Below are 15,935 nucleotides of genomic sequence, written 5' to 3'. Positions count from 1 at the left end.
GGTCTTTTGAGGACCGAAACGCGTAGACCCTTTGGTAAGCATCTTTTCAACTCGATTATTACTATTTCTTACTGTATTACGCTATGTTGTTATTTTGGGTTGCAGGAATCTACTAGGGACGACAATATTGAGCCGCTGATTGCCTAAAGTTCATTGGGATCCCTGGAATTTATCTTGTCTCACCCATTACACTTTGTTTTATATTTCTTTTTTTCACCTGGCTTTGTTGTGATTAGACTTTAATTTTTTATCACCACTGCGATATATTTGGATCACCTATTGGTCACAATTTGGATAACAAATGGATTAACTTTTTTTGCCTGCTTTTTTCGTCTTTTTTCCACCGATTTTTGCACTGACTTTGTTCTCCATCCCCCCTTTGTTGAGCATCAATGTTTGGATTTTTCATTGACTATTTATTTGACTTTCAATTTTCATCCTATTTGTTTTTTTAGGACCCCCTCACTATTTTTGATTGGATATCTTTTGTTTTTATGTCGGAGTCCTAGTTCCCATTCGGTATTTTTTACTTGTGATTTTACATCCAGTTTTATTATTTTCACTGTGTTGCACTCTGTCACATTCCACCTGTAACCATTTTTACTGTGTTGTATTTTGCTACATTGTATTCGTTCACTGGTAGCTTTCAAGCATCCACATCCAGGTCTACTCTGAAAAGGGTTATTCTCATAATTTTGCACAACTTTGCACGCACCTCCCCACACTTCACCACAGTGTACACTATATATGGATCCATAACCTACTCCACGAACCACACCATATCACACCCATTGAATTCTCAGACAGCGCTACCAACCTTTTTATGTACCCTAGACTTCTACGTTAATTACATGAATGCCAAGTTATTTCTGATTTTAAAGTTTTTTAAATCCATTTACCATCCTATGGTTTTATATATGTTTTAATACTTGTTTGGCAATTTTTGCCACTACACCACTTGGTTTTATCTTATTGTACAATTTATTATTTTATCTGATTGTAATAAATCCACATTTTTAAACGTATCGGCAGTTTTGTATATTTGGTCCCTTGGCCTTCTGGCGCTGTACCGATCCCTGTTTCTCAGAAAATCTTGACTTCAGCATACAGAACCCCCAGCAATAGTGACGTTGCGAACAGTTCGCCGGAGAACAGTTCCCGGCGATCTTAGCGAACATATGCCATGTTCGATCTGCCCCCTATTCGTCATCATTGAGTAAGCTTTGACCCTGTATCTCACAGTCTGCAGACACATTTCAGCCAATCAGCAGCAGACACTCCCTCCCAGACCCTCCCAGCTCCTGGGCAGCAGCCATTTTAGATTCATTCTGATCCTGCATTCTTAGTGAGAGGAGGGATAGTGCTGCTGCTGGCTGCTGCTGCTGATTTTATAGGGAAATTGATAGCTAGGCTAGTGTATTCAGTGTCCACTACAGTCCTGAAGGACTCATCTGATCTCTGCTGTAAGGACTGCACCCCAAAACGCCCTGTGTGTGAGGCTCACAGCATATACTGTGTCTACTTGCTCACTGCCACCACTCATATCTGGTGTAACATTAGTGTAAATTTAAAAAAAAAAAAAACTTTTACATCAGTTTGCTAGTGTAATCTAATTTTATTTTCCAGCAGGCCTGTGTGTCAGGCTCACAGCATATACTGTGCCTAATTGCTCTGTGCCACCACTCATATCTGGTGTAACATTAGTGTAATTTTTTTTAAAAAAACTTTTACATCAGTCTGCTAGTGTAATAAAATTTCAGTTGCCAGGCCAGCCTGCCACTGCCAGCCTCAGTGCCACCATTCATATCTGGTGTAACATTAGTGTACATTTAAAAAAAAACAACTTTTACATCAGTCTGCTAGTGTTATTTAATTTTAGTTGCCAGGCCAGCCTGCCACTAGTGCCAGCCTGTGTGTCAGGCTCCCAGCATATACTGTGCCTACTTCCATCCTCAGTGCCACCACTCATATCTGTTGTAACATTAGTGTAAATTTTAAAAAAAAACTTTTACATCAGTCTGCTAGTGTTATTTAATTTTAGTTGCCAGGCCAGCCTGCCACTAGTGCCAGCCTGTGTGTCAGGCTCCCAGCATATACTGTGCCTACTTCCATCCTCAGTACCACCACTCACATCTGTTGTAACATTAGTGTGAATTTTAAAAAAAAAACTTTTACATCAGTCTGCTAGTGTTATTTAATTTTAGTTGCCAGGCCAGCCTGCCACTAGTGCCAGCCTGTGTGTCAGGCTCCCAGCATATACTGTGCCTACTTCCATCCTCAGTGCCACCACTCATATCTGTTGTAACATTAGTGTAAATTTAAAAAAAAAACTTTTACATCAGTCTGCTAGTGTTATTTAATTTTAGTTGCCAGGCCAGCCTGCCACTAGTGCCAGCCTGTGTGTCAGGCTCCAGCATATACTGTGCCTACTTCCATCCTCAGTGCCACCACTCATATCTGTTGTAACATTAGTGTAAATTTTTTTAAAAAAAACTTTTACATCAGTCTGCTAGTGTTATTTAATTTTAGTTGCCAGGCCAGCCTGCCACTAGTGCCAGCATGTGTCTGTGTCAGGCTCCCAGCATATACTGTGCCTACTTCCCATCCTCAGTGCTACCACTCATATCTGTTGTAACATAGTGTAATTTTTTTTAAAAAAAAACTTTTACATCAGTCTGCTAGTGTTATTTAATTTTAGTTGCCAGGCCAGCCTGCCACTAGTGCCAGCCTGTGTGTGAACCTTACCATGGGTCCCAAGCCGCATGTCTTATTGTAATTCTCTGTCAGGGAAATTATATATCTATCAAATCTATCTATTTATCTATCGAATCTATCTAACTATCAATCATATCTATCAAATATATATTGCATCTATTGATCTATGTAATTTGTATCTATCAATGTATATTGCATCTATTGATTTATGTAAATCGTATCTATCAAATGTATATTGCATCTATTGATCTATGTAATTTGTATCTATCAAATGTATATTGCATCTATTGATCTATGTAATTCATATCTATCAAATGTATATTGCATCTATTGATCTATGTAATTCGTATCTATCAAATGTATATTGCATCTATTGATCTATGTAATTTGTATCTATCATATGTATATTGCATCTATTGATCTATGTAATCTATGTATCTATCAATCTATAAAATCTATCTATCTCGTGGTTGTGCAAATGGACTGTTTGCGGTTGTTTGTGGTGCGTTACACGGGGAGTTTGGTCTGTCACTGTGAAGCAGGCGTAACCCTTACACTACCTGATCGATACAACATCATACCTGATGTTTTAAAGCACGTTATTCCAAACAATTTAGCAATGTTAGGTGATTTATGCCCTTTATGGCTTAAAAACAGACTCTGCATCAACTATGTAATTTTCCATGGGAGTTTTGCCATGGATCCCCCCTCCGGCATTGCCCCAGTACAGGTGTTAGTCCCCTTGAAACAACTTTTCCATCACTATTGTAGCCAGAAAGAGTCCCTGTGGGTTTTAAAGTTTGCCTGCCTATTGAAGTCAATGGCGGTTCGCCGGTTCGCGAACAGTAGCGGAAGTTCGAGTCCGCCATTCGCGAACCGAAATTTTTAGGTTCATGTCATCACTACCCAGCAATACTACAATATGCCATGCAATGCCCTTCTTGGCACACTTGCCCCCCGCACTCTGCCCAAGTCCTACTCCTGTTAACTGGTATTTTCTCATATTTTAGCCGTGGTATAGATTTCCTTCTATCAAGCTTTTAGATTTTTAATTTATGCTCTCAACTGTTACATATTAAAAATACAATCTACTTCAAAATGTTTAAAAAGAGAGATAATCCCTTTATTACCCATTCCCCAGTTTTGCACAGCCAACATGGTTATATTAATATACTTTTTACCTCTGTGATTACCTTGTACCTAAGTCTCTTCTTAAAGCCCCCTTATCACATGGCTATTTATTTATTATCTATTGATTTGCATTTTAGCCAGTTAGTGCTGTGTCCTGCACAACTCCATGGGAGGGAGCACAATGTTATCTATATGGCCCACATGAATTAGCAGTCTCTTGTTGTGAAAAACTAATAAAAAGCATGTGATAAGAGGCTGTCTGTAGTGGCTTAGAAACAGGCTGAAACTTAAAAGTTTAAATGTGATAAAGTATATTAATATAACAATGTTGGTTGTGCAAAGCAAGGGAATGGGTAGTAAATGTGTTATCTTTTTAAACAGTAACAATTTTGGTGTAGACTGTCGCTTTAAGCTCTTTAGTATGTAATTTAACAATGTTAACTTATCCTGCAGAACACTAGGGGGTAGATTTAACAAAAGTCGAGCGGACATGATTTGCTGTAGAGAATCATGTGCTCTTGACCTCGCTAAATGCCGACTGCATACGCTGTCGCCATTTAACTTTGCACAAGCATTTCTGGTGAAATGCTTGTGCAATGCTGCCCTCTGCTCACTGGCGGCCAATCGGCCGCTAGCAGGGACCATCAATCAGCCCGATCAGGCCGGGATGATTTCAGTTCGCCACCTGAAAGGTCTTATGACCGCTGCTTCTTAACTTCCATTTTATGCAGACCTGAAACAATGGGGCTCCGGAGCAGCATCCACTGCTTCATAAATGGAACACCTGGTGTATTTTTAATTTAAAATTACAGAGGGTTATTCTTTACATTATCTGCAACAGTGTTTTTGTAAATGTTATGTAGTTATGTAATCGTTAGACAATGAGACATGATTTTATTTTTCTTAATTTACTAAAAAAAAAGTGTTTGCAAACTTGAGACATCTGGAAAGTTGCATGTAAAAAAGTGTTTAAAATAAACAGGACTTTTATTCGTTGTCTCCCCCAATACTAACGTTATTACCGCTGGTCTGTGTAAATCCTCGTCTCTCTTTTTTCGTTTAATATGACGTTTTTTGCTCTAAACCTATGAAAATACAGGCCGTTAGTTGCCGTCTATAAATAGTGCATCTACGTCGCAGGAAGTGGAAACCCAGAATGGGGGCGGAGGAAATACTGATGAATAGTGAGCTATAAAATATAACTTTTAAAAAGTTGAGGATAAATTTAAAAAAAAAAAAATTCAGCGACTTTAAAATACATACTAGGGGGGTGTCTGGCAATCGGGCAGATTGCTGTGCGCCGCCTCAGAGGTAGCGGATGAGTTAAGAAGCAGTGTTCTTAAGACCGCTGCTTCTTAACTCCTGTTTCTGGTGAGCCTAAAGGCTCGCGCGGAAACAGAGGCATTGGGGCTAATACAGGGCTCGGTAAATCGGCCCCTAGATGTAACATATAATGAGCTATTCCAGAAAGCTCAAATTTACTAACACTTTAAAAACTGCAGTATGAAGAGTTTTTTGGGGCAAATATTTTAACATATTTTCTTATGGCTTGTCAGAATGTTCTGTCTTTGTAATGACATACCTATATACTGCTGTCTTTGTACATAGGGCTTATTGTTAGTGAGCATCACCCTTGTTACTTACTCTTAATAGTTACCCAACCTTTAGTATCCTTTGCCACAGTAATCCCTAATTGTACACTAACTACTTTTAGTCACATAAACATCCTCTTTAAAGTTTAAAAAACATATTGTGACCCCACAGCACAGTCATACTAGTTTTCTATACTGGCACCACTCTAAATATCAGTGGATTTGTTTTATGTTAATCAGCCACCTTTAGCTACATAGTAATAGGTAGAAGGAATGGGGTTAGCATTACTAGGTATAGACAGACAAATAAACCACTAATTATAAAACCTTACCACCTTTAGGCTGTGCAGACCTTTTCCTTAATTCCATCCCAGTATATATAAGGCAAACCATTAAAACCTATATGAGTAAGAACTAATCTGTCTGTATACTATACCTGCTTCTACTACATGATCCATAGTTGGAAATCTTTTGTAAACAGCAGTACTGACAGAACGGAAGATCAGCAAAGAAGTAAGGTTTACATAACGCATGAGTGTCCTTCGGAGTAAACGTCCATATTCATCTCTGCCGTGGACATTGCTGGAGATTAGGAACATAAGTCTGTCCGGCCAAGGAAGATTTACAAACTGGTTCCACCATCGGTTCACCACTAGTGTAACATAAAAACCTGCAAAATGAAATATAGAAATAGTATTAGGTTAACCCCACAAGCACCAATGAGAAGTTTATTCATACCTTCAGCTATATGCAAGTTTTCTCTGTGACAAAAAAAAATCACAAAAAGACAAAGGCGCCTCCTGGTGTAATACAGTTGGTGAAAGAGATTTGTTAGGTTATCAAAAGGTACTCACAAGTGGAGCAGCACCCAATTGTGCTAAATCAAACAGACTGGGATCTCACAGTGTCCCAGCTCACTGACACGGCAAGGAAACTGGTTTCTCCAACGTCTTGCCGGACTGATAGAGCTCAGACTCTCACAAAGAGGTTTAAATAAAACCAACTTTTATTAATAAAATAAAAATCTCAGTGTCTCATGACACTAGATATTAAAAGAACAAACAACGCGTTTCTCAGACTGCTGTCTGTTTAATCAGGCTTCTAATGATACAATGAGAGTACTGGGATTGGTCATATGTTTTTATTTAAGCCAGTACTCTCATTGTATCATTGACGTTGGAGAAACCAGTTTCCTTGCAGTGTCAGTGAGCTGGGACACTGTGAGATCCCAGTCTGTTTGCTTTAGCACAATTGGGTGCTGCTCCACTTGTGAGTACCTTTTTGATAACCTAACAAATCTCTTTCACCAACTGTATTACACCAGGAGGCGCCTTTGTCTTTTTGTGATTTTTTTCACAGAGAAAACTTGCTCTTAGATCCTGATTTCCCTGACAAAGCAGCTGACTCCAGTCATCATCTGTGTTCCTGATCATTGATCATCCTGGTATTTGATCATATTCATCATTTGGGACTATTCCCACCCCAATTGGGACATTTACCATCTATATAACATTGCAGAAGAAAACAGCATTTCCAGATAAGAACCTTTCAGGAATTTCTTATTACTGTATTTGTTATTATTTGTGTTGTATCCTATGATTCTCATAGTCCCATATTTATAAGAATTGTTTCTTATTTGTTTACATTATTTCATATAGTATATTTCATTCTAGTTATTTCATGTAATTTCTTGTTCTCTTCTCTCTTAGCCTATTTACATAGTAATTATATAGGGTCCTGTGCGCCCCCTAGTAGTAACACACCCTTAGTGTTACTGATTGTTTCTTCAGTTATATGTGCTATGGTTACATGCTATTTAGTATGTAAGTTTATAAGGGCCTATTTATCAAAGTGTCAACTGAAAATACGCTGGAATTCCGCGTCGTATTTGTCGCGAGATTGATCCGCTGTAGTTGTCAAGATCGGCAAATGTTGAAATTTGTGACGTAAAATACGATCCTGCGATCCTCAATCGACCAACATCGATGCAAGAAGAAAACAGTGGTATTTGAGCGGAATTCTGTTCATTCACCCCTCCTAATTGACCACTATTTGAAGCTCTCACTAAGTTATCAAAAATTCTACATTTACCGCTTGCGTCTTTTCCGACTCAGCGTACATAGTTTTCAATCCGCCACCCTTGAGGTCGTGGATGCACTAGAACTCAATGGGAGTCTGAAAACACAGAAATCTTATGCTCGATGCTGCAAGAGAATTAAGTATATTACATAATAAAAGTAAATTAGAAACTCTATTAAAATTGCATACCCTTTCTACAGTAAATCAAACAATATTATTGCTACACATTTGTTGCACTAATAGATATAGGGATAAAAATGAAAAATACATTACTACTTATGGATTATGCTACAAATGTGTCTCTCATTACAAAGCAAGGGGACAATATTATTTCTACAAATTTGTTGAAAAGTTTTGCCACAAACTTGTTGTACTAATAGATATAGAGTTAAAAATGAAATAAATACACAACATAATATAGCTAACTTCCTTTTTATTTTTTTTGAAAAATCTATGGGCACCATGTTTTAGCCATGTAATACAAGTCTCACTCTCCACTTCGTGCCATATTTGACTCCACACTTTTCTCACCAATTATAACGCAAACTCCTAAACAACCTACACACTAGTGAATTTTTCCACCACTTTTGATTGGAATATGCATAATCACATGATTTATGACATCAGCCAATCTGATTCAAATACACATTATAAACTATCACTAACTAATCAAATTGCTTGATACTTAGTACTTATATGTGAAATTAGTATTAAAGATAAACATTGATGCTGACATTAGGACACACAGTGTAATATTTTAGACAAGGATTTTAAAATTTGAATTGATGTTTGATTCAATATAATCTTAAAATGATAGTTCAAAGGGATAGCCCACCTAACTTTAAACTGTCATGATTCAGATACAGCAGAAATTAAAATCACCTCTTTACTGGCATACTATTTTCAGTGTATTTCTTCCTTCTCTTGAATTTCATTTTCAGTAAGAAATGTCATCTTATATGCCAGCCCATTTTATAACACCTGTGTAGGGGTGGCTTCTAAAAAATAGATTGCAATCAGGAGGGGTTAGACAGGTGCAGAAAGAAAACTGGCCCAGCTCTTAAAGGGACAGAAAACCCCAAAATATTCTTTCATGATTTGGATAGAACATACAATTTTTAAACAACTTTCAAATTTACTCCTGTTATCAAATTTGCTTCATTCTCTTGTTATCATTTGCTGAAGGAACATCATTGCACTACTGGCAGCTAGCTGAACACATCTATTTAGCCAATCACAAGAGACAAATGTGGTGCAGGTACCAATTAGCAGCTAGCTCCCTCCCACTAGTGTAGGATATGTGCATATTATTTTCCAATAAGGGAAACAAGAGAACAAAGCACATTTGAAAATAGAAGTGAATTTTTAAAGTGTTTTAAAATTACATGCTCTATCTGAATCATGCATCTTAATTTTTTACTTTCCTTCCCTTTAAAATATCCATTGATTGCAAATAAATACATATGATACTCTGATTACATGTTATATTCGCAATTATTCCTGCTCAGAATAATAATACATTTACAATATATACATATAGCGGTATAAATAAACACAGAGATATAAACAAGGTAGGGAACAGCAGCCAACAGAGGGCACGGAGCAAAGGGTCAGCCAATTTCTAAATGCAAAGTATAAAAGGAAAGGTCACTCCAGCCCAATATGTAAATCATCAGACCTTTATTGCTTCATGGTCCCAAAAACAACAACGTTTCAGACCTCTCGCAGGTCCTTAGTCATGTCTCATGTCTGTGTTTTGGGACCATGAAGCAATAAAGGTCTGATGATTTACATATTGGGCTGGAGTGACCTTTCCTTTTAAAACACAGAGATATGACAGACAACATTGTTTAGAACAAAAAAAGGAACTTAGGGACATGTAAATATGTTTGCAAAAGATTTCTGACATAACACACACACACACACAAACATATATATATATATATATATATATATATATATATATATATAAAAAGTATATATATATATAAAAAAAAAGTATGTGCAAGGATAGATGTACAAATTCTAGCATAATAATAATTTAAAAAGATAAATAAAAAAATATGACTTCTAGAAATACAAATACACATTCATTTATGTGTGAAAGTAATCATATAACAAATCAATATTAAAATAACTTTCTATGAGATATTGTTTGTTGAGATATAAATCAATCTATTTCTTGGACATTAACAGATGAAAAATAGAAGAGTAGCTTTAGGGAAATGTGCTTGTCTATGGACAGTAATGAAATGGTATAAATAAAGTTGGGAAAAACCTGAATAACCGCGACATCGATGACTGTTAGTTAACACCAGTCGATGCTCTTCGCACCGTACTTAACCCGCAGGTTTTTGACGGCTTTTTTGCTAAATAAGGAGATTGTATTCAGATCCGTGGCATCGAGTCTCCGTGAGCGTCATTGACGCGGAGAATGCAACATAATGATGCTTTGATAAATAGGCCCCATAGTATATATAATATACTATATTTCTCTATATATTCTCTACACTAAATATATTCCTTTTTTTTCTTCTGTGTTCTTGAATCCACAAATCCTTGTCTAATGTATATGCACCTAAACCATTCCTAAATGCATACAGATAATTCTTTCTGAATACATTGTGTTTTTGTTTTTACATACTGAATTGGAAGTAAACAAAGATCTCTAAATACACACTGTGTATACCAATTATATGAGAAGAACAAACATAATCATGGATATACAAACTGTTGCAGTCATGCAGTCATGCATATATATATATATATATATATAGAGTATATACTGTATATACATATATATATATATATATATATATATATATATATTATATATATACTATATATATATATATATAGAGAGAGAGAGAGAGAGGAGAGAGAGAGAGAGTTTTGCATGCACAATCATTTACTTATAAATATCCACAGCAATTAATAAAGCATGCCACATATATGAAACCCTGCCCTTTCAGATATTTTCCCTATCTTTTAAAGTTTTGGAAGATTTCCAAAAAATCAACAACACCCACATAAACAGCATAACAAATACAGTCTTAGGCCCCCATTCATCAAGCTGCATGAGCGAGCCGTACAGCAAAAGCTAGGATGCAGAGGTCATCAGACCACAGCGTCCTAACCAGTACACTACCTCTTAGCTGTTCGTCTCGCTCTGGGTGATTTACAACCCCCTACTTGAGTGCTATTGGGATAGTGTAAGCAGGGGTGGCACGGCACAAGCAAACACATGTGCAATGTTAAATACGGGTAGAGTATTGCTGTAATTACGCCACCCGCATTCTGCGATTCTAGGCAGACAGGTTCACAAGAGCAAACCACTGTCTGACCAGCATTTTATAAATGCCAGTCTTAATATTATCCATAATATATATTTTTATATATATATATAAAAAATTATATATATATTATATATTTATTATATATATATATATATATATAATATATATATAGTATATATATATATATATATATATTAGAGAGAGAGAGAGAGAGAGAGCAAACAAACAGAAGAGGGAAGGGCGCACAGACAAACCCGGGTTCTATCTGGTGTAGTATGTAAACATTAACCCACAGAAAGCACAATGGTCATTCACTTGTATAAACCTCAACAAAATGAGGTATGATGTTGGCAAGGAGGCTGTACTCATGCCACGTCCCCTCACTCGTGTTTAGCTTGTGTTGCTCACAACACTGCGCGTGTGAGACTTTTTTAATCTTTTTTGACTTTTTAATGTATTACCTCAAGGGATATTGTGTTTTTTTATATGTTAAAACCCTAATAAAATCCTCATTTGTATATCCCCTGGTCTTTCTTGATCAATTTGAGTCAGCCCTTTATGTACCCTAATCAAGGATCTTCAGGAATTGGGGAGTCTCTTTCTCCTAAATGGTTTACCTTCTGTTGGAGTATCACAGGGACGTATGCGGTGAGGGATCATTGGGCTGAGTACAGCCTCCTTGCCACTCATCATACCTCATTTTTGTTAAGGTTCTATACAAGTGAGTGACCATTTGGCTTATCTTATATTGTGCTTTTCTGCGGATCTTTACATACTACACCATATAGGACCCGGTCTGTCTGTGCGCCCCTTCCCTCTTCTGTTTACTCTAGATTTCATTGGGACTTCCTTTTTTCGGGGTGACCTGCCCTCTGGGATTAGGCTGGCTAAATATACCTGGGGATCCTTTGGCCTCTATATCAAGGAAACTGATTGTCTCTGACACAATAGGAGGACTGAAACATACAGTACAATAACTGGTGACCTCCCCTTTCAGGGATTCTGTTTCTCATAGCCGCTGTAGCTCTCTCTGTGTATATATATATATTTATATAAAGTGCTATTTTGTAAAAAAAAAAAAGTGCTAGTACTCATTGATTCATATACTGTGCTCCAGTGACCTTGAAGAAAAGCAAAATGAACAAGGTTATATACATTGCTTGATATATTTAGCAGACCCCTCTTGTCAAACTACAGTATTTACATGATGATTATAAATATTAGCTGTTATAATATGGCAGAGGTGGTAGTAACTCCACAAAACACATAAAAACTCTAATTCCGGCCCACTCAGTTATTATATCTCTTTTTTGAACACCAGCAACTTTCTTCATTGAACCTACCTCTTTACATCCTTACTCCAGTTCCTACCTACACTGGCTTCCAAATTCAAATTATTTACCCCTGCCCCCCCCACCCCAGCACCTCTCACTTTATCCCTATATACTCCTCCTAGCCAATTACTTCACATGTGTCTGACCACAGTGTCAAAGACCCTATCATCACAACATCCCACACGTGCCTTCAGAAATTCTCTAGTGCTGCACTTATCCTTTGGACCTCAACTTCACAATCTGAGAGGTGCCCCCCACCCTCCATGTCTCAAAGCTTCAAATCATCCTTTTGCATCTACGTATTTATAGATAAGTATCCTCTTTCCTTCAAAAAATAAGTTCCTTAAAAACATCTATGACCAATTCTTCACTTGTGATCCTTGTCTGAGCCATACCTACAAATCAGCTCACCTGCAAGCTACTCACCCTACTTTTTGTCTCCAACAGCAACTTTACATTTTAAAACTCCATAGGGAGCAGGACCCCAGTCTGCTTATCCTCACCTTATCTTCTATTTAGTCTACACCCCTGTATATAAACTCTGTTGGCACATAATAAAGATAGCAATAAGTCTTCCACTGAGCTCTATAATCTTTTTGAGACATTGCTATTAAAGGGACATTTAAACACTAAATACATGCTAGATAGAATGATGCATTCCAAAGAAAAGATTAGTCCATGACTAACATGTAGATGTATTTTTTAAAGTGTCATTAGTTGTTTAAAAAGTGACAAAATAAGTGTAAAGTTTTAGGCCTAGATTTGGGAGTTTGGCGTTAGCCGTGAAAACCAGCGTTAGAGGACTCCTAACGTGGTTTTAGGCTACCGCCGGTATTTGGCAGTCATTCAAAATAGGGTCTAACGCTCAATTTTCCGCCGCGACTTTTCCATTACCGGCAGATCCCCCCCCCCCCCCCCTTACGTAAATTGCGTAATCCTATCTTTTCAATGGGATCTTTCTAACTCCGGTATTTAGAGTCGTGTCTGAAGTGAGCGTTAGACATCTAACGACAAAACTCCAGCCGCAGGAAAAAAGTCAGTAGTTAAGAGCTTATCTGGGCTAACGCCCGGTTTATAAAGCTCTTAATACTCTGCTGCTACTAAAGTACACTAACACCCTACCTATGTACCCCTAAAACGAGGTCCCCCCACATCGCCGCAACTCGATAAAAATTTTTTAACCCCCTAATCTGCCGACCGCCACCTACGTTTAACCTATGTACCCCTAATCTGCTACCCTAACACCGCCGACCCCTGTATTATATTTATTAACCCCTAACCTTCCCCCACAACGTCGCCTCCACCTAACTACACTTATTAACCCCTAATCTGCCGACGCAAAGCGCCGCCACCTACGTTTTCCTTATGTACCCTAATCTGCTGCCCCTAACCACCGCCCGACCCCCTATATTATATTCTATTAACCCCTAATCTGCCCCCCACAACGTCGCCTCCACCTGCCTACACTTATTAACCCCTAATCTGCCGACCGGAGCTCACCGCTATTCTAATAAATGTATTAACCCCTAAAGCTAAGTCTAACCCTAACACTAACACCCCACCTAAGTTATTAATTTACATCTAACGAAATTAATTAACTCGTATTAAATAAATTATTCCTATTTAAAGATAAATACTTACCTGTAAAATAAATCCTAATATAGCTACAATATAAATTATAATTATATTATAGCTATTTTAGGATTTATATTTATTTTACAGGTAACTTTGTATTTATTTTAACCAGGTACAATAGCTATTAAATAGTTAATAACTATTTAATAGCTACCTAGTTAAAATAATTACAAAATTACCTGTAAAATAAATCCTAACCTGTTACAATTAAACCTAACACTACACTATCAATAAATTAATTAAATAAACTACCTACAATTACCTACAATTAACCTAACACTACACTATCAATAAATTAATTAAATACAATTCCTACAAATAAATACAATTAAATAAACTAGCTAAAGTACAAAAAATAAAAAAGAACTAAGTTACAAAAAATAAAATTTTTTTTACAAACATAATAAAAATATTACAACAATTTTAAACTAATTACACCTACTCTAAGCCCCCTAATAAAATAACAAAGCCCCCCAAAATAAAAAAATGCCCTACCCTATTCTAAATTACTAAAGTTCAAAGCACTTTTACCTTACCAGCCCTGAACAGGGCCCTTTGAGGGGCATGCCCCAAATAATTCAGCTCTTTTGCCTGTAAAAACAAACATACAATACCCCCCCCCAACATTACAACCCATCACCCACATACCCCTAATCTAACCCAAACCCCCCTTAAATAAACCTAACACTAAGCCCCTGAAGATCTTCCTACCTTATCTTCACCCTGCCAGGTTCACCGATCCGTCCTGAAGAGCTCCTCCGATGTCCTGATCCAAGCCCAAGCGGGGGGCTGAAGAGGTCCATGATCCGGCTGAAGTCTTCATCCAAGCGGGAGCTGAAGAGGTCCATGATCCGGATGAAGTCTTCATCCAAGCGGGAGCTGAAGAGGTCCATGATCCGGATGAAGTCTTCTATCAACGGCATCTTCAATCTTCTTTCTTCCGGATCCATCTTGCAGACCTCCGACGCGGAACATCCTCTTCTCCCGATGCCTACTAGCCGAATGACGGTTCCTTTAAGGGACGTCATCCAAGATGGCGTCCCTCGAATTCCGATTGGCTGATAGGATTCTATCAGCCAATCGGAATTAAGGTAGGAATATTCTGATTGGCTGATGGAATCAGCCAATCAGAATCAAGTTCAATCCGATTGGCTGATCCAATCAGCCAATCAGATTGAGCTTGCATTCTATTGGCTGATCGGAACAGCCAATAGAATGCAAGCTCAATCTGATTGGCTGATTGGATCAGCCAATCGGATTGAACTTGATTCTGATTGGCTGATTCCATCAGCCAATCAGAATATTCCTACCTTAATTCCGATTGGCTGATAGGAATCCTATCAGCCAATCGGAATTCGAGGGACGCCATCTTGGATGACGTCCCTTAAAGGAACCGTCATTTGGCTAGTAGGCGTCGGGAGAAGAGGATGTTCCGCGTCGGAGGTCTGCAAGATGGATCCGGAAGAAAGAAGATTGAAGATGCCGTTGATAGAAGACTTCATCCGGATCATGGACCTCTTCAGCTCCCGCTTGGATGAAGACTTCATCCGGATCATGGACCTCTTCAGCTCCCGCTTGGATGAAGACTTCAGCCTGATCATGGACCTCTTCAGCCCCCGCTTGGGCTTGGATCAGGACATCGGAGGAGCTCTTCAGGACGGATCGGTGAACCTGGCAGGGTGAAGATAAGGTAGGAAGATCTTAAGGGGCTTAGTGTTAGGTTTATTTAAGGGGGGTTTGGGTTAGATTAGGGGTATGTGGGTGGTGGGTTGTAATGTTGGGGGGGGGGTATTGTATGTTTTTTTTTACAGGCAAAAGAGCTGAATTCTTTGGGGCATGCCCCGCAAAGGGCCCTGTTCAGGGCTGGTAAGGTAAAAGAGCTTTGAACTTTAGTAATTTAGAATAGGGGTAGGGCATTTTTTTATTTTGGGGGGCTTTGTTATTTTATTAGGGGGCTTAGAGTAGGTGTAATTAGTTTAAAATTGTTGTAATATTTTTATTATGTTTGTAAATATTTTTTTATTTTTTGTAACTTAGTTCTTTTTTATTTTTTGTACTTTAGCTAGTTTATTTAATTGTATTTATTTGTAGGAATTGTATTTAATTAATTTATTGATAGTGTAGTGTTAGGTTAATTGTAGGTAATTGTAGGT

General features: G+C 37.8%; 1 protein-coding gene across 6 annotated transcripts in view; it reads right to left on the bottom strand.

Moving 5' to 3' along the window:
• The window catches only part of BEST3 (bestrophin 3), a 212,381-nt gene that overhangs the window by 64,944 nt on the left and 131,502 nt on the right, over window positions 1-15,935 (bottom strand). For all 6 annotated transcript variants that reach the window (XM_053716798.1, XM_053716799.1, XM_053716800.1 and 3 more), the window contains one exon: window positions 5,875-6,108. In XM_053716798.1, the coding sequence (XP_053572773.1) occupies window positions 5,875-6,108 (234 nt within the window). The remainder of the gene's footprint in view (window positions 1-5,874; window positions 6,109-15,935) is intronic.

The sequence above is a fragment of the Bombina bombina genome, chromosome 6 (genome assembly GCF_027579735.1).
Source record: "Bombina bombina isolate aBomBom1 chromosome 6, aBomBom1.pri, whole genome shotgun sequence".
NCBI lineage: Eukaryota > Metazoa > Chordata > Amphibia > Anura > Bombinatoridae > Bombina > Bombina bombina.
Note: the sequence above shows the minus strand (reverse complement) of the source record. Positions and strands in the feature narration are given on the sequence as shown.